This window comes from Ranitomeya imitator, chromosome 7, assembly GCF_032444005.1.
Source record: "Ranitomeya imitator isolate aRanImi1 chromosome 7, aRanImi1.pri, whole genome shotgun sequence".
NCBI classification, from domain to species: domain Eukaryota; kingdom Metazoa; phylum Chordata; class Amphibia; order Anura; family Dendrobatidae; genus Ranitomeya; species Ranitomeya imitator.
The window spans coordinates 187,328,170-187,350,031 of record NC_091288.1 but is presented as its reverse complement, the minus strand read 5'-3'; the positions used below and the strand labels follow the sequence as shown (position 1 = coordinate 187,350,031).

At 55.9% G+C, this 21,862-nt stretch overlaps 2 protein-coding genes across 2 annotated transcripts; both read right to left on the bottom strand.

Annotated features, from left to right (window-relative positions):
* Window positions 1–445: 445 nt before the first annotated feature.
* LOC138645939 (histone H2B 1.2) lies at window positions 446–865 on the bottom strand. The gene has a single exon (XM_069735417.1). It carries the CDS (start codon window positions 828–830, stop codon window positions 450–452), a length of 381 nt encoding a protein of 126 aa, XP_069591518.1. The 5' UTR covers window positions 831–865; the 3' UTR covers window positions 446–449.
* Window positions 866–3,526: 2,661 nt separating this feature from the next.
* On the bottom strand, window positions 3,527–3,937 carry LOC138646141 (histone H3). The gene has a single exon (XM_069735604.1). The coding sequence runs from the start codon at window positions 3,935–3,937 to the stop codon at window positions 3,527–3,529; it is 411 nt and encodes a 136-aa protein (XP_069591705.1).
* Window positions 3,938–21,862: the final 17,925 nt, after the last annotated feature.

The window sequence follows — 21,862 nt, the reverse complement described above, 5'->3', positions numbered from 1 at the left end:
TTATAGTGTGGCTGTGGGGGGCTCTTATAGTGAGGCTGTGGGTGGCTCTTATAGTGAGGCTGTGGGGGGCTCTTATAGTGAGGCTGTGGGGGGCTCTTATAGTGAGGCTGTGGGTGGCTCTTATAGTGAGGCTGTGGGGGGCTCTTATAGCGAGGCTGTGGGTGGCTCTTATAGCGAGGCTGTGGGGGGCTCTTATAGTGTGGCTGTGGGTGGCTCTTATAGCGAGGCTGTGGGGGGCTCTTATAGCGAGGCTGTGGGTGGCTCTTATAGTGAGGCTGTGGGGGGCTCTTATAGTGAGGCTGTGGGTGGCTCTTATAGTGAGGCTGTGGGGGGCTCTTATAGTGAGGCTGTGGGTGGCTCTTATAGCGAGGCTGTGGGTGGCTCTTATAGCGAGGCTGTGGGTGGCTCTTAGAAGAGCCTTTGGGGTGAGGAGCAGAGCACGGAGCCGATCACTTGGCGCTGGTGTATTTGGTGACGGCCTTGGTGCCCTCGGACACGGCGTGCTTGGCCAGCTCTCCGGGCAGCAGCAGGCGCACGGCGGTCTGGATCTCCCGGGAGGTGATGGTGGAGCGCTTGTTGTAGTGAGCCAGGCGGGAGGCTTCACCTGCGATGCGCTCGAAGATGTCGTTGACGAAGGAGTTCATGATGCCCATGGCCTTGGAGGAGATGCCGGTGTCGGGGTGCACCTGCTTCAGCACCTTGTACACGTAGATGGCGTAGCTCTCCTTCCTGCTCTTCCTCCGCTTCTTGCCGTCCTTCTTCGGAGTCTTGGTCACGGCTTTCTTGGAGCCCTTCTTGGGCGCAGGCGCAGACTTGGCGGGATCAGGCATGATGAGACCGGTCTCAGCACAAGTGAGAAGAATAATGATCCTGCGCCTCCCAGAGCGGCGGAATTTATAGCCCGGCCATGCAGATGAGCGCTGCTGTCAGACCGCCGTGCTATTGGGTGATGAAGTCATGTGACCAATGGGACCGTCTTACGCTCCGCCCACTGCAGCTCATTGGTGGTTCTGCAGCTGATATTTCGCTTTTCAGCACCCTCCATATAGCGCTGTAAAGCACATATAATGCTGAATACATCTAAATAGTGCTGTGAAGCGTCATATACCGCAGTGCACCCTCATATAGTGCTCTATGTGTTCATGTAGCTCTGTTTACCCTTCATGTGCTGCAGTATACTCCAATATAGTGCTGCTATTCATCTGTATAGTGCACAGTACCCCCATATACTGCAACTTACTGACAAATGATTGTGCCACATTATGCAGACAGTTACAGTGCAGCGCCGACATGTTACACTCCGTATATTGCAGTAATGTCTCCAGATGGTGCTGGGAACCCCGTGTAATTCTGTATACCTCCATATAACAATGCAGTGCCCATCTGTATACCGCTGTATGCCCCCTGTAATGCAGAAATCCCCACATACAGCTGTGAACCTTCCATGTAGAAATAATTTTTATTATTATTATACATTTTTATAGCGCCATTTATTCCATGGCGCTTTACATGTGAATACGAATAATCACCTCTATACAGTAATGCATCTTTCCGAACAGTTCTTTGTACCCCCATATAGTGCTGCACACTGTGATACAGCGGTATAGTGCAGTAAGTGCCCAGTGCTGAAATATAAATGTATATAGCTGTGGATATTCCATCCGATGATCTTCCGGTTTAGCCGCCGGTGGCGCATATTACAGCAGATGCCGCATCACACAGCGGAGATCACAGCTTGTTCTTATCAATGTGGCGGCTCTGATAAGAGCAACAGAACCATCCGCCCACACAGCATCAGAGGACGGTACCGGGACCGCGGAGCAGTGTCAGAATTACCATCCGCCACAATGTAAGATTTCCGACCCCGTAGTATGCGGAGAAGTCGGCACTGATGAGCATTGTACCAGCATTACAGCGATAGCACCAAGGGAGCGCAGAAGTCAGATCCGAGCAGTCAGGTGCAGCCTCTCACTGAGATGTGGGCGGCTCTGATAAGAGCCTTTGGGTTGTGAGGACAGAACACAATTAACCTCCGAAGCCGTAGAGAGTGCGGCCCTGGCGCTTGAGCGCGTACACCACGTCCATGGCGGTGACGGTCTTCCTCTTGGCGTGCTCGGTGTAGGTGACGGCGTCACGGATCACGTTCTCCAGGAAGACTTTCAGGACACCGCGAGTCTCCTCATAGATGAGGCCAGAGATGCGCTTGACGCCTCCTCTGCGAGCTAGACGGCGGATGGCAGGCTTGGTGATGCCCTGGATGTTATCACGGAGCACCTTCCTGTGCCGCTTGGCGCCGCCCTTCCCGAGACCTTTCCCTCCTTTGCCGCGACCAGACATCTTCCACGTAGTCAGCAGAACACGATGACTGATCGGCGCAGAGTCCTTCCTTTATATAGAGAGTGAGCGGACCGGAGCGAGAACCGCAGAGATGACGCGTTTCCGGAGCGAGATTTCTGGTACTGAATTTACAGTTAGCTCCTCCCTTTAGTCTCTGATTGGTTGAGCACAGAACAGTTGCTAATTTTGAATTTCCCGCTTATTGTGCTCTTATTTTCCCGCTTCTCTATTCTTCTAATCTCGGCGCCGCTGCTCGATCTGTTGGTCATCTAGATTTTTTTCATTGTTATTTCTGTTGCTAGTTTCCAGCTTCTGCCAAATGTTAGAAAGTAGAATAAAAGTATATTTTAGGGACAATGATCCACAGAGAACTCATCTGCTCCTCGGCAGTCACTCATCATTACACGTGGTGCCGGCCATTACCAGTCCCTCAGAGCAGGGAGCTGCATGTAACCAGTCCCCCTGCGGCTCCAGCCCTGGAGAAGATGGGAAAAGTCAAATATACCAGAATTACATAACGACCCACCACAAATGTGATCTGTAGCGACCATCGCAGCACACGGAGGGATCTGCTCAGATCAGTGTCAAGCAGAATAGATTCACATAAAGGCGCCTTAACCGATCTGGGGGACAAATGAGGTTATTAACAGAAACTAAGCGCAGAGATCTCCGATCAGAAAAATAGAAAACAACCTAAAGCCGCAGGACTGAGAAGGCGGCACTAGGACCCAGCGCGTGCGACAGCAGATTGTGATCGGTTATGATCCTCGGGAGCGCGAGCAGCAATTTCAAATCCACCGGATCGGTAAATGACCACAAAACATCAGCCTAAAGAACCGTGCTCAGGAACCGACCAATCACCGATTACTTTTACTCCATTAACTCCTTAGTGACCGCGTTCCTGCAGATCCACCCCATTTACTTTGCGCTGTACAGGAACCGCATATCCACCACCACAGACCTGGGCTGTGCACTGTACACACTTTACCCCGTCCTTTAATAACTAATATCGCTGATCACCTACAATATCTGAAGCAGCAGCCGCCGTCTATTAACTGATCGGCCGTGCCTGCGCTTCCTACACGGAGAATACGCGCAGAAGAGGGACCGTTCAGGACTCGGCTCATTTGTGGGAGGATTTGGTGGCTCTGAAAAGAGCCTTTGTGTTGTGGTCGCTGCCGGGGCAGATCTAAGCTCTCTCCCCACGGATCCGGCGGGCCAGCTGGATGTCTTTGGGCATGATGGTGACCCTCTTGGCGTGGATGGCGCACAGGTTGGTGTCCTCGAACAGCCCCACCAGATAAGCCTCGCTGGCCTCCTGCAGAGCCATGACGGCCGAACTCTGGAAGCGCAGATCGGTCTTGAAGTCCTGGGCGATCTCCCTCACCAGGCGCTGGAAGGGAAGCTTACGGATCAGCAGCTCGGTGGATTTCTGATAGCGGCGGATCTCACGGAGAGCGACTGTTCCCGGCCGGTAACGATGCGGCTTCTTCACTCCACCAGTGGCGGGAGCGCTCTTCCTGGCGGCTTTAGTGGCCAGCTGCTTGCGGGGAGCTTTCCCTCCGGTGGATTTACGAGCGGTCTGCTTAGTTCTGGCCATGGCTCTGTATAGACGTGTCGTGCACAGATGTGATGAGCGCAGCGGCGGGAGCAGGGTATTTATGCTCCGGTGCGCGTCCTCATTGGTCTCTGGGAAACACGCCCCCTGCGCTCCACTGGTTCTTTCATGAAATAAAGTGGCCAATAAGGGTTGATGTGTTTGACCAGTTATTGTTGTTATGTGCTTCCCTGTGGATGTACTAGTTCCCCTGTAGGCTATCCAGCTTACCGGTATGTTCCCTTCTTGATTTCCTTCTATATTTGCTATGACAGCAGTTTACTGGATTTATGTGTTTTATGTATTTTTGTGGATATAATTTTCTGTAATAATAAAGCATTATTGATTTGTATTATGTTTTGTGGGACTGGTTCACTCCTTTCTTTGGTTTTGTATGTTTATTGGAGTTGTCCTTATAACCCGAGACATATGGGTAATATTAATAGGGGGGCTATACCAGTGTTATCTCGACCCCATTTTTCTGAGGCGCTTACTGATTATTTGCCGCTGCTGGAGCAGCTGATGTATCTGTGCTGAAATGTCCCCGTATATAGCGCTGTACACTGCAGCTCCCGCATTATCATCAGATCACCCCACCCCCCATCCTGAAACTGCGACCAGCATCTGTTATATTAAAATCATTACAAGTCCGAGAACTGATCATACAGCTCTGCGAGGAAGAAGTGATGGCTCTGATCATACAGCTCTGCGGGGAGGAAGTGATGGCTCTGATGATACAGCTCTGCGGGGAGGAGGTGGTGGCTCTGATCATACAGCTCTGCGAGGAGGTGGTGGCTCTGATCATACAGCTCTGCGGGGAGAAGGTGGCACTGATCATACAGCTCTGCGAGGAGGTGGTGGCACTGATCATACAGCTCTGCGGGAAGGTGATGGCTCTGATCATACAGCTCTGCGGGGAGAAGGTGGCACTGATCATACAGCTCGGCGAGGAGGTGGTGGCACTGATCATACAGCTCTGCGGGGAGAAGGTGGCTCTGATCATACAGCTCTGCGGGGAGAAGGTGATGGCTCTGATCATACAGCTCTGCGGGGAGGAGGTGATGGCTCTGATCATACAGCTCTGCGGGGAGGAGGTGGTGGCACTAATCATACAGCTCTGCGGGGAGGAGGTGATGGCACTGATCATACAGCTCTGCGGGGAGGAGGTGGTGGCTCTGATCATACAGCTCTGCGGGGAGGAAGTGATGGCACTGATGATACAGCTCTGCGGGGAGGAGGTGGTGGCTCTGATCATACAGCTCTGCGGGGAGAAGGTGGCACTGATCATACGGCTCTGCGGGGAGAAGGTGATACCTCTGATCATACAGCTCTGCGGGGAGAAGGTGGTGGCTCTGATCATACACCTCTGCGGGGAGGAGGTGGTGGCTCTGATCATACAGTTCTGCGGGGAGAAAGTGATGTCTCTGATCATACAGCTCTGCGGGGAGAAGGTGGCTCTGATCATACAGCTCTGCGGGGAGGAGGTGGCTCTGATCATACAGCTCTGCTGGGAGGAGGTGATGGCTCTGATCATACAGCTCTGCGGGGAGGAGGTGGTGGCTCTGATCATACAGCTCTGCGGGGAGAAGGTGGCACTGATCATACGGCTCTGCGGGGAGAAGGTGATACCTCTGATCATACAGCTCTGCGGGGAGAAGGTGGTGGCTCTGATCATACACCTCTGCGGGGAGGAGGTGGTGGCTCTGATCATACAGTTCTGCGGGGAGAAAGTGATGTCTCTGATCATACAGCTCTGCGGGGAGAAGGTGGCTCTGATCATACAGCTCTGCGAGGAGGTGGTGACACTGATCATACAGCTCTGCGGGGAGAAGGTGGCTCTGATCATACAGCTCTGCAGGGAGAAGGTGGCACTGATCATACAGCTCTGCGACGAGGAGGTGGTGACACTGATCATACAGCTCTGCGGGGAGAAGGTGGTGGAACGGATCATACAGCTCTTCGGGGAGAAGGTGATGGCTCTGATCATACAGCTCTGCGGGGAGAAGGTGATGGCTCTGATCATACAGCTCTACGGGGAGAAGGTGATACCTCTGATCATACAGCTCTGCGGGGAGGTGATGGCTCTGATCATACAGCTCTGCGGTGAGGAAGTGATGGCTCTGATCATACAGCTCTGCGGGGAGAAGGTGGCTCTGATCATACAGCTCTGCGACGAGGAGGTGGTGACACTGATCATACAGCTCTGCAGGGAGGTGTTGGTGGCTCTGATCATACAGCTCTGCGAGGAGGAGGTGGTGGCACTGATAATACAGCTCTGCGGGGAGGAGGTGGTGACACTGATCATACAGCTCTGCGGGGAGGAGGTGGTGGCACTGATCATACAGCTCTGCGGGGAGGAGGTGGTGGCTCTGATCATACAGCTCTGCGTGGAGGAGGTGGTGGCTCTGATCATACAGCTCTGCGGGGAGAAGGTGGCTCGGATCATACAGCTCTGCGGGGAGAAGGTGGCTCTGATCATACAGCTCTGCGGGGAGAAGGTGATGGCTCTGATCATACAGCTCTGCGGGGAGAAGGTGGCACTGATCATACAGCTCTGCGAGGAGGAGGTGATGGCTCTGATCATACAGCTCTGCGGGGAGGAGGTGATGGCTCTGATCATACAGCTCTGCGAGGAGGTGGTGGCACTGATCATACAGCTCTGCGGGAAGGTGATGGCTCTGATCATACAGCTCTGCGGGGAGAAGGTGGCTCTGATCATACAGCTCTGCGAGGAGGTGGTGGCACTGATCATACAGCTCTGCGGGGAGAAGGTGGCTCTGATCATACAGCTCTGTGGGGAGAAGGTGATGGCTCTGATCATACAGCTCTGCGGGGAGGTGATGGCTCTGATCATACAGCTCTGCGGGGAGAAGGTGGCTCTGATCATACAGCTCTGCGAGGAGGTGGTGGCACTGATCATACAGCTCTGCGGGGAGAAGGTGGCTCTGATCATACAGCTCTGCGAGGAGAAGGTGATGGCTCTGATCATACAGCTCTGCGGGGAGAAAGTGGCACTGATCATACAGCTCTGCGAGGAGGTGGTGGCACTGATCATACAGCTCTGCGGGGAGAAGGTGGCTCTGATCATACAGCTCTGCGGAGAGAAGGTGATGGCTCTGATCATACAGCTCTGCGGGGAGGTGATGGCTCTGATCATACAGCTCTGCGGGGAGGAGGTGGTGGCTCTGATCATACAGCTCTGCGAGGAGGTGGTGGCACTGATCATACAGCTCTGCGGGGAGAAGGTGGCTCTGATCATACAGCTCTGCGGGGAGAAGGTGATGGCTCTGATCATACAGCTCTGCGGGGAGAAGGTGGCTCTGATCATACAGCTCTGCGAGGAGGTGGTGGCTCTGATCATACAGCTCTGCGGGGAGAAGGTGGCACTGATCATACAGCTCTGCGAGGAGGTGGTGGCACTGATCATACAGCTCTGCGGGAAGGTGATGGCTCTGATCATACAGCTCTGCGGGGAGAAGGTGGCACTGATCATACAGCTCGGCGAGGAGGTGGTGGCACTGATCATACAGCTCTGCGGGGAGAAGGTGGCTCTGATCATACAGCTCTGCGGGGAGAAGGTGATGGCTCTGATCATACAGCTCTGCGGGGAGGTGATGGCTCTGATCATACAGCTCTGCGGGGAGGTGATGGCTCTGATCATACAGCTCTGCGGGGAGAAGGTGGCACTGATCATACAGCTCTGCGAGGAGGTGGTGGCACTGATCATACAGCTCGGCGAGGAGGTGGTGGCACTGATCATACAGCTCTGCGGGGAGAAGGTGGCTCTGATCATACAGCTCTGCGGGGAGAAGGTGATGGCTCTGATCATACAGCTCTGCGGGGAGAAGGTGGCTCTGATCATACAGCTCTGCGAGGAGGTGGTGGCACTGATCATACAGCTCTGCGGGGAGAAGGTGGCTCTGATCATACAGCTCTGCGAGGAGAAGGTGATGGCTCTGATCATACAGCTCTGCGGGGAGAAAGTGGCACTGATCATACAGCTCTGCGAGGAGGTGATGGCACTGATCATACAGCTCTGCGGGAAGGTGATGGCTCTGATCATACAGCTCGGCGAGGAGGTGGTGGCACTGATCATACAGCTCTGCGGGGAGAAGGTGGCTCTGATCATACAGCTCTGCGAGGAGGTGGTGGCACTGATCATACAGCTCTGCGGGGAGAAGGTGGCTCTGATCATACAGCTCTGCGAGGAGAAGGTGATGGCTCTGATCATACAGCTCTGCGGGGAGAAAGTGGCACTGATCATACAGCTCTGCGAGGAGGTGGTGGCACTGATCATACAGCTCTGCGGGGAGAAGGTGGCTCTGATCATACAGCTCTGCGATGAGGTGGTGGCACTGATCATACAGCTCTGCGGGGAGAAGGCGATGGCTCTAATCATACAGCTCTGCGGGGAGGTGATGACTCTGATCATACAGCTCTGCGGGGAGAAGGTGGCTCTGATCATACAGCTCTGCGGAGAGAAGGTGATGGCTCTGATCATACAGCTCTGCGAGGAGGTGGTGGCACTGATCATATAGCTCTGCGGGGAGAAGGCGATGGCTCTGATCATACAGCTCTGCGGGGAGGAGGTGGTGGCACTGATCATACAGCTCTGCGGGGAGGAGGTGGTGGCTCTGACCATACAGCTCTGCGGGGAGGAGGTGGTGGCTCTGATCATACAGCTATGCGGGGAGAAGGTGGCTCTGATCATACAGCTCTGCGGGGAGAAGGTGATGGCTCTGATCATACAGCTCTGCGGGGAGGAGGTGATGGCTCTGATCATACAGCTCTGCGGGGAGAAGGTGTCACTGATCATACAGCTCTGCGAGGAGGTGGTGGCACTGATCATACAGCTCTGCGGGGAGGAGGTGATGGCTCTGATCATACAGCTCTGCGGGGAGGAGGTGATGGCTCTGATCATACAGCTCTGCGGGGAGAAGGTGGCTCTGATCATACAGCTCTGCGAGGAGGTGGTGACACTGATCATACAGCTCTGCGGGGAGAAGGTGGCTCTGATCATACAGCTCTGCGGGGAGAAGGTGGCACTGATCATACAGCTCTGCGAGGAGGTGGTGGCACTGATCATACAGCTCTGCGGGGAGGTGATGGCTCTGATCATACAGCTCTGCGGGGAGAAGGTGGCTCTGATCATACAGCTCTGCGAGGAGGTGGTGGCACTGATCATACAGCTCTACGGGGAGGAGGTGGTGGCTCTGATCATACAGCTCTGCGGGGAGGAGGTGGTGGCTCTGATCATACAGCTCTGCGGGGAGGAGGTGGTGGCTCTGATCATACAGCTCTGCGGGGAGAAGGTGTCACTGATCATACAGCTCTGCGAGGAGGTGGTGGCACTGATCATACAGCTCTGCGGGGAGGAGGTGATGGCTCTGATCATACAGCTCTGCGGGGAGGAGGTGATGGCTCTGATCATACAGCTCTGCGGGGAGAAGGTGGCTCTGATCATACAGCTCTGCGAGGAGGTGGTGACACTGATCATACAGCTCTGCGGGGAGAAGGTGGCTCTGATCATACAGCTCTGCGGGGAGAAGGTGGCACTGATCATACAGCTCTGCGAGGAGGTGGTGGCACTGATCATACAGCTCTGCGGGGAGGTGATGGCTCTGATCATACAGCTCTGCGGGGAGAAGGTGGCACTGATCATACAGCTCTGCGAGGAGGTGGTGGCACTGATCATACAGCTCTACGGGGAGGAGGTGGTGGCTCTGATCATACAGCTCTGCGGGGAGGAGGTGGTGGCACTGATCATACAGCTCTGCGGGGAGGAGGTGGTGGCTCTGATCATACAGCTCTGCGTGGAGGAGGTGGTGGCTCTGATCATACAGCTCTGCGGGGAGAAGGTGGCTCTGATCATACAGCTCCGCGGGGAGAAGGTGGCTCTGATCATACAGCTCTGCGGGGAGAAGGTGATGGCTCTGATCATACAGCTCTGCGGGGAAAAGGTGGCACTGATCATACAGCTCTGCGAGGAGGTGGTGTCACTGATCATACAGCTCTGCGGGGAGGAGGTGATGGCTCTGATCATACAGCTCTGCGGGGAGGAGGTGATGGCTCTGATCATACAGCTCTGCGAGGAGGTGGTGGCACTGATCATACAGCTCTGCGGGAAGGTGATGGCTCTGATCATACAGCTCTGCGGGGAGAAGGTGGCTCTGATCATACAGCTCTACGAGGAGGTGGTGGCACTGATCATACAGCTCTGCGGGGAGAAGGTGGCTCTGATCATACAGCTCTGTGGGGAGAAGGTGATGGCTCTGATCATACAGCTCTGCGGGGAGGTGATGGCTCTGATCATACAGCTCTGCGGGGAGAAGGTGGCTCTGATCATACAGCTCTGCGAGGAGGTGGTGGCACTGATCATACAGCTCTGCGGGGAGAAGGTGGCTCTGATCATACAGCTCTGCGAGGAGAAGGTGAGGGCTCTGATCATACAGCTCTGCGGGGAGAAAGTGGCACTGATCATACAGCTCTGCGAGGAGGTGGTGGCACTGATCATACAGCTCTGCGGGGAGAAGGTGTCTCTGATCATACAGCTCTGCGGAGAGAAGGTGATGGCTCTGATCATACAGCTCTGCGGGGAGGTGATGGCTCTGATCATACAGCTCTGCGGGGAGGAGGTGGTGGCTCTGATCATACAGCTCTGCGAGGAGGTGGTGGCACTGATCATACAGCTCTGCGGGGAGAAGGTGTCTCTGATCATACAGCTCTGCGGGGAGAAGGTGATGGCTCTGATCATACAGCTCTGCGGGGAGAAGGTGGCTCTGATCATACAGCTCTGCTAGGAGGTGGTGGCTCTGATCATACAGCTCTGCGGGGAGAAGGTGGCACTGATCATACAGCTCTGCGAGGAGGTGGTGGCACTGATCATACAGCTCTGCGGGAACGTGATGGCTCTGATCATACAGCTCTGCGGGGAGAAGGTGGCACTGATCATACAGCTCGGCGAGGAGGTGGTGGCACTGATCATACAGCTCTGCGAGGAGGTGGTGGCTCTGATCATACAGCTCTGCGGGGAGAAGGTGGCACTGATCATACAGCTCTGCGAGGAGGTGGTGGCACTGATCATACAGCTCTGCGGGGAGAAGGTGGCTCTGATCATACAGCTCTGCGAGGAGAAGGTGATGGCTCTGATCATACAGCTCTGCGGGGAGAAAGTGGCACTGATCATACAGCTCTGCGAGGAGGTGGTGGCACTGATCATACAGCTCTGCGGGGAGAAGGTGGCTCTGATCATACAGCTCTGCGATGAGGTGGTGGCACTGATCATACAGCTCTGCGGGGAGAAGGCGATGGCTCTAATCATACAGCTCTGCGGGGAGGTGATGACTCTGATCATACAGCTCTGCGGGGAGAAGGTGGCTCTGATCATACAGCTCTGCGGAGAGAAGGTGATGGCTCTGATCATACAGCTCTGCGAGGAGGTGGTGGCACTGATCATATAGCTCTGCGGGGAGAAGGCGATGGCTCTGATCATACAGCTCTGCGGGGAGGAGGTGGTGGCACTGATCATACAGCTCTGCGGGGAGGAGGTGGTGGCTCTGACCATACAGCTCTGCGGGGAGGAGGTGGTGGCTCTGATCATACAGCTATGCGGGGAGAAGGTGGCTCTGATCATACAGCTCTGCGGGGAGAAGGTGATGGCTCTGATCATACAGCTCTGCGGGGAGGAGGTGATGGCTCTGATCATACAGCTCTGCGGGGAGAAGGTGTCACTGATCATACAGCTCTGCGAGGAGGTGGTGGCACTGATCATACAGCTCTGCGGGGAGGAGGTGATGGCTCTGATCATACAGCTCTGCGGGGAGGAGGTGATGGCTCTGATCATACAGCTCTGCGGGGAGAAGGTGGCTCTGATCATACAGCTCTGCGAGGAGGTGGTGACACTGATCATACAGCTCTGCGGGGAGAAGGTGGCTCTGATCATACAGCTCTGCGGGGAGAAGGTGGCACTGATCATACAGCTCTGCGAGGAGGTGGTGGCACTGATCATACAGCTCTGCGGGGAGGTGATGGCTCTGATCATACAGCTCTGCGGGGAGAAGGTGGCTCTGATCATACAGCTCTGCGAGGAGGTGGTGGCACTGATCATACAGCTCTACGGGGAGGAGGTGGTGGCTCTGATCATACAGCTCTGCGGGGAGGAGGTGGTGGCTCTGATCATACAGCTCTGCGGGGAGGAGGTGGTGGCTCTGATCATACAGCTCTGCGGGGAGAAGGTGTCACTGATCATACAGCTCTGCGAGGAGGTGGTGGCACTGATCATACAGCTCTGCGGGGAGGAGGTGATGGCTCTGATCATACAGCTCTGCGGGGAGGAGGTGATGGCTCTGATCATACAGCTCTGCGGGGAGAAGGTGGCTCTGATCATACAGCTCTGCGAGGAGGTGGTGACACTGATCATACAGCTCTGCGGGGAGAAGGTGGCTCTGATCATACAGCTCTGCGGGGAGAAGGTGGCACTGATCATACAGCTCTGCGAGGAGGTGGTGGCACTGATCATACAGCTCTGCGGGGAGGTGATGGCTCTGATCATACAGCTCTGCGGGGAGAAGGTGGCACTGATCATACAGCTCTGCGAGGAGGTGGTGGCACTGATCATACAGCTCTACGGGGAGGAGGTGGTGGCTCTGATCATACAGCTCTGCGGGGAGGAGGTGGTGGCACTGATCATACAGCTCTGCGGGGAGGAGGTGGTGGCTCTGATCATACAGCTCTGCGTGGAGGAGGTGGTGGCTCTGATCATACAGCTCTGCGGGGAGAAGGTGGCTCTGATCATACAGCTCTGCGGGGAGAAGGTGGCTCTGATCATACAGCTCTGCGGGGAGAAGGTGATGGCTCTGATCATACAGCTCTGCGGGGAAAAGGTGGCACTGATCATACAGCTCTGCGAGGAGGTGGTGTCACTGATCATACAGCTCTGCGGGGAGGAGGTGATGGCTCTGATCATACAGCTCTGCGGGGAGGAGGTGATGGCTCTGATCATACAGCTCTGCGAGGAGGTGGTGGCACTGATCATACAGCTCTGCGGGAAGGTGATGGCTCTGATCATACAGCTCTGCGGGGAGAAGGTGGCTCTGATCATACAGCTCTACGAGGAGGTGGTGGCACTGATCATACAGCTCTGCGGGGAGAAGGTGGCTCTGATCATACAGCTCTGCAGGGAGAAGGTGGCACTGATCATACAGCTCTGCGACGAGGAGGTGGTGACACTGATCATACAGCTCTGCGGGGAGAAGGTGGTGGAACGGATCATACAGCTCTTCGGGGAGAAGGTGATGGCTCTGATCATACAGCTCTGCGGGGAGAAGGTGATGGCTCTGATCATACAGCTCTACGGGGAGAAGGTGATACCTCTGATCATACAGCTCTGCGGGGAGGTGATGGCTCTGATCATACAGCTCTGCGGTGAGGAAGTGATGGCTCTGATCATACAGCTCTGCGGGGAGAAGGTGGCTCTGATCATACAGCTCTGCGACGAGGAGGTGGTGACACTGATCATACAGCTCTGCAGGGAGGTGTTGGTGGCTCTGATCATACAGCTCTGCGAGGAGGAGGTGGTGGCACTGATAATACAGCTCTGCGGGGAGGAGGTGGTGACACTGATCATACAGCTCTGCGGGGAGGAGGTGGTGGCACTGATCATACAGCTCTGCGGGGAGGAGGTGGTGGCTCTGATCATACAGCTCTGCGTGGAGGAGGTGGTGGCTCTGATCATACAGCTCTGCGGGGAGAAGGTGGCTCGGATCATACAGCTCTGCGGGGAGAAGGTGGCTCTGATCATACAGCTCTGCGGGGAGAAGGTGATGGCTCTGATCATACAGCTCTGCGGGGAGAAGGTGGCACTGATCATACAGCTCTGCGAGGAGGAGGTGATGGCTCTGATCATACAGCTCTGCGGGGAGGAGGTGATGGCTCTGATCATACAGCTCTGCGAGGAGGTGGTGGCACTGATCATACAGCTCTGCGGGAAGGTGATGGCTCTGATCATACAGCTCTGCGGGGAGAAGGTGGCTCTGATCATACAGCTCTGCGAGGAGGTGGTGGCACTGATCATACAGCTCTGCGGGGAGAAGGTGGCTCTGATCATACAGCTCTGTGGGGAGAAGGTGATGGCTCTGATCATACAGCTCTGCGGGGAGGTGATGGCTCTGATCATACAGCTCTGCGGGGAGAAGGTGGCTCTGATCATACAGCTCTGCGAGGAGGTGGTGGCACTGATCATACAGCTCTGCGGGGAGAAGGTGGCTCTGATCATACAGCTCTGCGAGGAGAAGGTGATGGCTCTGATCATACAGCTCTGCGGGGAGAAAGTGGCACTGATCATACAGCTCTGCGAGGAGGTGGTGGCACTGATCATACAGCTCTGCGGGGAGAAGGTGGCTCTGATCATACAGCTCTGCGGAGAGAAGGTGATGGCTCTGATCATACAGCTCTGCGGGGAGGTGATGGCTCTGATCATACAGCTCTGCGGGGAGGAGGTGGTGGCTCTGATCATACAGCTCTGCGAGGAGGTGGTGGCACTGATCATACAGCTCTGCGGGGAGAAGGTGGCTCTGATCATACAGCTCTGCGGGGAGAAGGTGATGGCTCTGATCATACAGCTCTGCGGGGAGAAGGTGGCTCTGATCATACAGCTCTGCGAGGAGGTGGTGGCTCTGATCATACAGCTCTGCGGGGAGAAGGTGGCACTGATCATACAGCTCTGCGAGGAGGTGGTGGCACTGATCATACAGCTCTGCGGGAAGGTGATGGCTCTGATCATACAGCTCTGCGGGGAGAAGGTGGCACTGATCATACAGCTCGGCGAGGAGGTGGTGGCACTGATCATACAGCTCTGCGGGGAGAAGGTGGCTCTGATCATACAGCTCTGCGGGGAGAAGGTGATGGCTCTGATCATACAGCTCTGCGGGGAGGTGATGGCTCTGATCATACAGCTCTGCGGGGAGGTGATGGCTCTGATCATACAGCTCTGCGGGGAGAAGGTGGCACTGATCATACAGCTCTGCGAGGAGGTGGTGGCACTGATCATACAGCTCGGCGAGGAGGTGGTGGCACTGATCATACAGCTCTGCGGGGAGAAGGTGGCTCTGATCATACAGCTCTGCGGGGAGAAGGTGATGGCTCTGATCATACAGCTCTGCGGGGAGAAGGTGGCTCTGATCATACAGCTCTGCGAGGAGGTGGTGGCACTGATCATACAGCTCTGCGGGGAGAAGGTGGCTCTGATCATACAGCTCTGCGAGGAGAAGGTGATGGCTCTGATCATACAGCTCTGCGGGGAGAAAGTGGCACTGATCATACAGCTCTGCGAGGAGGTGATGGCACTGATCATACAGCTCTGCGGGAAGGTGATGGCTCTGATCATACAGCTCGGCGAGGAGGTGGTGGCACTGATCATACAGCTCTGCGGGGAGAAGGTGGCTCTGATCATACAGCTCTGCGAGGAGGTGGTGGCACTGATCATACAGCTCTGCGGGGAGAAGGTGGCTCTGATCATACAGCTCTGCGAGGAGAAGGTGATGGCTCTGATCATACAGCTCTGCGGGGAGAAAGTGGCACTGATCATACAGCTCTGCGAGGAGGTGGTGGCACTGATCATACAGCTCTGCGGGGAGAAGGTGGCTCTGATCATACAGCTCTGCGATGAGGTGGTGGCACTGATCATACAGCTCTGCGGGGAGAAGGCGATGGCTCTAATCATACAGCTCTGCGGGGAGGTGATGACTCTGATCATACAGCTCTGCGGGGAGAAGGTGGCTCTGATCATACAGCTCTGCGGAGAGAAGGTGATGGCTCTGATCATACAGCTCTGCGAGGAGGTGGTGGCACTGATCATATAGCTCTGCGGGGAGAAGGCGATGGCTCTGATCATACAGCTCTGCGGGGAGGAGGTGGTGGCACTGATCATACAGCTCTGCGGGGAGGAGGTGGTGGCTCTGACCATACAGCTCTGCGGGGAGGAGGTGGTGGCTCTGATCATACAGCTATGCGGGGAGAAGGTGGCTCTGATCATACAGCTCTGCGGGGAGAAGGTGATGGCTCTGATCATACAGCTCTGCGGGGAGGAGGTGATGGCTCTGATCATACAGCTCTGCGGGGAGAAGGTGTCACTGATCATACAGCTCTGCGAGGAGGTGGTGGCACTGATCATACAGCTCTGCGGGGAGGAGGTGATGGCTCTGATCATACAGCTCTGCGGGGAGGAGGTGATGGCTCTGATCATACAGCTCTGCGGGGAGAAGGTGGCTCTGATCATACAGCTCTGCGAGGAGGTGGTGACACTGATCATACAGCTCTGCGGGGAGAAGGTGGCTCTGATCATACAGCTCTGCGGGGAGAAGGTGGCACTGATCATACAGCTCTGCGAGGAGGTGGTGGCACTGATCATACAGCTCTGCGGGGAGGTGATGGCTCTGATCATACAGCTCTGCGGGGAGAAGGTGGCTCTGATCATACAGCTCTGCGAGGAGGTGGTGGCACTGATCATACAGCTCTACGGGGAGGAGGTGGTGGCTCTGATCATACAGCTCTGCGGGGAGGAGGTGGTGGCTCTGATCATACAGCTCTGCGGGGAGGAGGTGGTGGCTCTGATCATACAGCTCTGCGGGGAGAAGGTGTCACTGATCATACAGCTCTGCGAGGAGGTGGTGGCACTGATCATACAGCTCTGCGGGGAGGAGGTGATGGCTCTGATCATACAGCTCTGCGGGGAGGAGGTGATGGCTCTGATCATACAGCTCTGCGGGGAGAAGGTGGCTCTGATCATACAGCTCTGCGAGGAGGTGGTGACACTGATCATACAGCTCTGCGGGGAGAAGGTGGCTCTGATCATACAGCTCTGCGGGGAGAAGGTGGCACTGATCATACAGCTCTGCGAGGAGGTGGTGGCACTGATCATACAGCTCTGCGGGGAGGTGATGGCTCTGATCATACAGCTCTGCGGGGAGAAGGTGGCACTGATCATACAGCTCTGCGAGGAGGTGGTGGCACTGATCATACAGCTCTACGGGGAGGAGGTGGTGGCTCTGATCATACAGCTCTGCGGGGAGGAGGTGGTGGCACTGATCATACAGCTCTGCGGGGAGGAGGTGGTGGCTCTGATCATACAGCTCTGCGTGGAGGAGGTGGTGGCTCTGATCATACAGCTCTGCGGGGAGAAGGTGGCTCTGATCATACAGCTCTGCGGGGAGAAGGTGGCTCTGATCATACAGCTCTGCGGGGAGAAGGTGATGGCTCTGATCATACAGCTCTGCGGGGAAAAGGTGGCACTGATCATACAGCTCTGCGAGGAGGTGGTGTCACTGATCATACAGCTCTGCGGGGAGGAGGTGATGGCTCTGATCATACAGCTCTGCGGGGAGGAGGTGATGGCTCTGATCATACAGCTCTGCGAGGAGGTGGTGGCACTGATCATACAGCTCTGCGGGAAGGTGATGGCTCTGATCATACAGCTCTGCGGGGAGAAGGTGGCTCTGATCATACAGCTCTACGAGGAGGTGGTGGCACTGATCATACAGCTCTGCGGGGAGAAGGTGGCTCTGATCATACAGCTCTGTGGGGAGAAGGTGATGGCTCTGATCATACAGCTCTGCGGGGAGGTGATGGCTCTGATCATACAGCTCTGCGGGGAGAAGGTGGCTCTGATCATACAGCTCTGCGAGGAGGTGGTGGCACTGATCATACAGCTCTGCGGGGAGAAGGTGGCTCTGATCATACAGCTCTGCGAGGAGAAGGTGAGGGCTCTGATCATACAGCTCTGCGGGGAGAAAGTGGCACTGATCATACAGCTCTGCGAGGAGGTGGTGGCACTGATCATACAGCTCTGCGGGGAGAAGGTGTCTCTGATCATACAGCTCTGCGGAGAGAAGGTGATGGCTCTGATCATACAGCTCTGCGGGGAGGTGATGGCTCTGATCATACAGCTCTGCGGGGAGGAGGTGGTGGCTCTGATCATACAGCTCTGCGAGGAGGTGGTGGCACTGATCATACAGCTCTGCGGGGAGAAGGTGTCTCTGATCATACAGCTCTGCGGGGAGAAGGTGATGGCTCTGATCATACAGCTCTGCGGGGAGAAGGTGGCTCTGATCATACAGCTCTGCTAGGAGGTGGTGGCTCTGATCATACAGCTCTGCGGGGAGAAGGTGGCACTGATCATACAGCTCTGCGAGGAGGTGGTGGCACTGATCATACAGCTCTGCGGGAACGTGATGGCTCTGATCATACAGCTCTGCGGGGAGAAGGTGGCACTGATCATACAGCTCGGCGAGGAGGTGGTGGCACTGATCATACAGCTCTGCGAGGAGGTGGTGGCTCTGATCATACAGCTCTGCGGGGAGAAGGTGGCACTGATCATACAGCTCTGCGAGGAGGTGGTGGCACTGATCATACAGCTCTGCGGGGAGAAGGTGGCTCTGATCATACAGCTCTGCGAGGAGAAGGTGATGGCTCTGATCATACAGCTCTGCGGGGAGAAAGTGGCACTGATCATACAGCTCTGCGAGGAGGTGGTGGCACTGATCATACAGCTCTGCGGGGAGAAGGTGGCTCTGATCATACAGCTCTGCGATGAGGTGGTGGCACTGATCATACAGCTCTGCGGGGAGAAGGCGATGGCTCTAATCATACAGCTCTGCGGGGAGGTGATGACTCTGATCATACAGCTCTGCGGGGAGAAGGTGGCTCTGATCATACAGCTCTGCGGAGAGAAGGTGATGGCTCTGATCATACAGCTCTGCGAGGAGGTGGTGGCACTGATCATATAGCTCTGCGGGGAGAAGGCGATGGCTCTGATCATACAGCTCTGCGGGGAGGAGGTGGTGGCACTGATCATACAGCTCTGCGGGGAGGAGGTGGTGGCTCTGACCATACAGCTCTGCGGGGAGGAGGTGGTGGCTCTGATCATACAGCTATGCGGGGAGAAGGTGGCTCTGATCATACAGCTCTGCGGGGAGAAGGTGATGGCTCTGATCATACAGCTCTGCGGGGAGGAGGTGATGGCTCTGATCATACAGCTCTGCGGGGAGAAGGTGTCACTGATCATACAGCTCTGCGAGGAGGTGGTGGCACTGATCATACAGCTCTGCGGGGAGGAGGTGATGGCTCTGATCATACAGCTCTGCGGGGAGGAGGTGATGGCTCTGATCATACAGCTCTGCGGGGAGAAGGTGGCTCTGATCATACAGCTCTGCGAGGAGGTGGTGACACTGATCATACAGCTCTGCGGGGAGAAGGTGGCTCTGATCATACAGCTCTGCGGGGAGAAGGTGGCACTGATCATACAGCTCTGCGAGGAGGTGGTGGCACTGATCATACAGCTCTGCGGGGAGGTGATGGCTCTGATCATACAGCTCTGCGGGGAGAAGGTGGCTCTGATCATACAGCTCTGCGAGGAGGTGGTGGCACTGATCATACAGCTCTACGGGGAGGAGGTGGTGGCTCTGATCATACAGCTCTGCGGGGAGGAGGTGGTGGCTCTGATCATACAGCTCTGCGGGGAGGAGGTGGTGGCTCTGATCATACAGCTCTGCGGGGAGAAGGTGTCACTGATCATACAGCTCTGCGAGGAGGTGGTGGCACTGATCATACAGCTCTGCGGGGAGGAGGTGATGGCTCTGATCATACAGCTCTGCGGGGAGGAGGTGATGGCTCTGATCATACAGCTCTGCGGGGAGAAGGTGGCTCTGATCATACAGCTCTGCGAGGAGGTGGTGACACTGATCATACAGCTCTGCGGGGAGAAGGTGGCTCTGATCATACAGCTCTGCGGGGAGAAGGTGGCACTGATCATACAGCTCTGCGAGGAGGTGGTGGCACTGATCATACAGCTCTGCGGGGAGGTGATGGCTCTGATCATACAGCTCTGCGGGGAGAAGGTGGCACTGATCATACAGCTCTGCGAGGAGGTGGTGGCACTGATCATACAGCTCTACGGGGAGGAGGTGGTGGCTCTGATCATACAGCTCTGCGGGGAGGAGGTGGTGGCTCTGATCATACAGCTCTGCGGGGAGAAGGTGGCTCTGATCATACAGCTCTGCGGGGAGAAGGTGGCTCTGATCATACAGCTCTGCGGGGAGAAGGTGATGGCTCTGATCATACAGCTCTGCGGGGAAAAGGTGGCACTGATCATACAGCTCTGCGAGGAGGTGGTGTCACTGATCATACAGCTCTGCGGGGAGGAGGTGATGGCTCTGATCATACAGCTCTGCGGGGAGGAGGTGATGGCTCTGATCATACAGCTCTGCGAGGAGGTGGTGGCACTGATCATACAGCTCTGCGGGAAGGTGATGGCTCTGATCATACAGCTCTGCGGGGAGAAGGTGGCTCTGATCATACAGCTCTACGAGGAGGTGGTGGCACTGATCATACAGCTCTGCGGGGAGAAGGTGGCTCTGATCATACAGCTCTGTGGGGAGAAGGTGATGGCTCTGATCATACAGCTCTGCGGGGAGGTGATGGCTCTGATCATACAGCTCTGCGGGGAGAAGGTGGCTCTGATCATACAGCTCTGCGAGGAGGTGGTGGCACTGATCATACAGCTCTGCGGGGAGAAGGTGGCTCTGATCATACAGCTCTGCGAGGAGAAGGTGAGGGCTCTGATCATACAGCTCTGCGGGGAGAAAGTGGCACTGATCATACAGCTCTGCGAGGAGGTGGTGGCACTGATCATACAGCTCTGCGGGGAGAAGGTGTCTCTGATCATACAGCTCTGCGGAGAGAAGGTGATGGCTCTGATCATACAGCTCTGCGGGGAGGTGATGGCTCTGATCATACAGCTCTGCGGGGAGGAGGTGGTGGCTCTGATCATACAGCTCTGCGAGGAGGTGGTGGCACTGATCATACAGCTCTGCGGGGAGAAGGTGTCTCTGATCATACAGCTCTGCGGGGAGAAGGTGATGGCTCTGATCATACAGCTCTGCGGGGAGAAGGTGGCTCTGATCATACAGCTCTGCTAGGAGGTGGTGGCTCTGATCATACAGCTCTGCGGGGAGAAGGTGGCACTGATCATACAGCTCTGCGAGGAGGTGGTGGCACTGATCATACAGCTCTGCGGGAACGTGATGGCTCTGATCATACAGCTCTGCGGGGAGAAGGTGGCACTGATCATACAGCTCGGCGAGGAGGTGGTGGCACTGATCATACAGCTCTGCGAGGAGGTGGTGGCTCTGATCATACAGCTCTGCGGGGAGAAGGTGGCACTGATCATACAGCTCTGCGAGGAGGTGGTGGCACTGATCATACAGCTCTGCTGGAAGGTGATGGCTCTGATCATACAGCTCTGCGGGGAGAAGGTGGCACTGATCATACAGCTCGGCGAGGAGGTGATGGCTCTGATCATACAGCTCTGCGGAGAGAAGGTGGCACTGATCATACAGCTCTGCGAGGAGGTGGTGGCACTGATCATACAGCTCGGCGAGGAGGTGGTGGCACTGATCATACAGCTCTGCGGGGAGAAGGTGGCTCTGATCATACAGCTCTGCGGGGAGAAGGTGATGGCTCTGATCATACAGCTCTGCGGGGAGAAGGTGGCTCTGATCATACAGCTCTGCGAGGAGGTGGTGGCTCTGATCATACAGCTCTGCGGGGAGAAGGTGGCACTGATCATACAGCTCGGCGAGGAGGTGGTGGCACTGATCATACAGCTCTGCGGGGAGAAGGTGGCTCTGATCATACAGCTCTGCGGGGAGAAGGTGATGGCTCTGATCATACAGCTCTGCGGGGAGAAGGTGGCTCTGATCATACAGCTCTGCGAGGAGGTGGTGGCTCTGATCATACAGCTCTGCGGGGAGGAGGTGGTGGCACTGATCATACAGCTCTGCGGGGAGGAGGTGATGGCACTGATCATACAGCTCTGCGGGGAGGAGGTGGTGGCTCTTATAAGAGCCTTTGTGGTAACAGAACAGGGGCTGCAGC

Excerpts from the sequence above, each read along its gene's own strand:
- LOC138645939 (XM_069735417.1), bottom strand. The coding sequence starts at position 830 with ATGCCTGATCCCGCCAAGTCTGCGCCTGCGCCCAAGAAGGGCTCCAAG.
- LOC138646141 (XM_069735604.1), bottom strand. The coding sequence starts at position 3,937 with ATGGCCAGAACTAAGCAGACCGCTCGTAAATCCACCGGAGGGAAAGCT.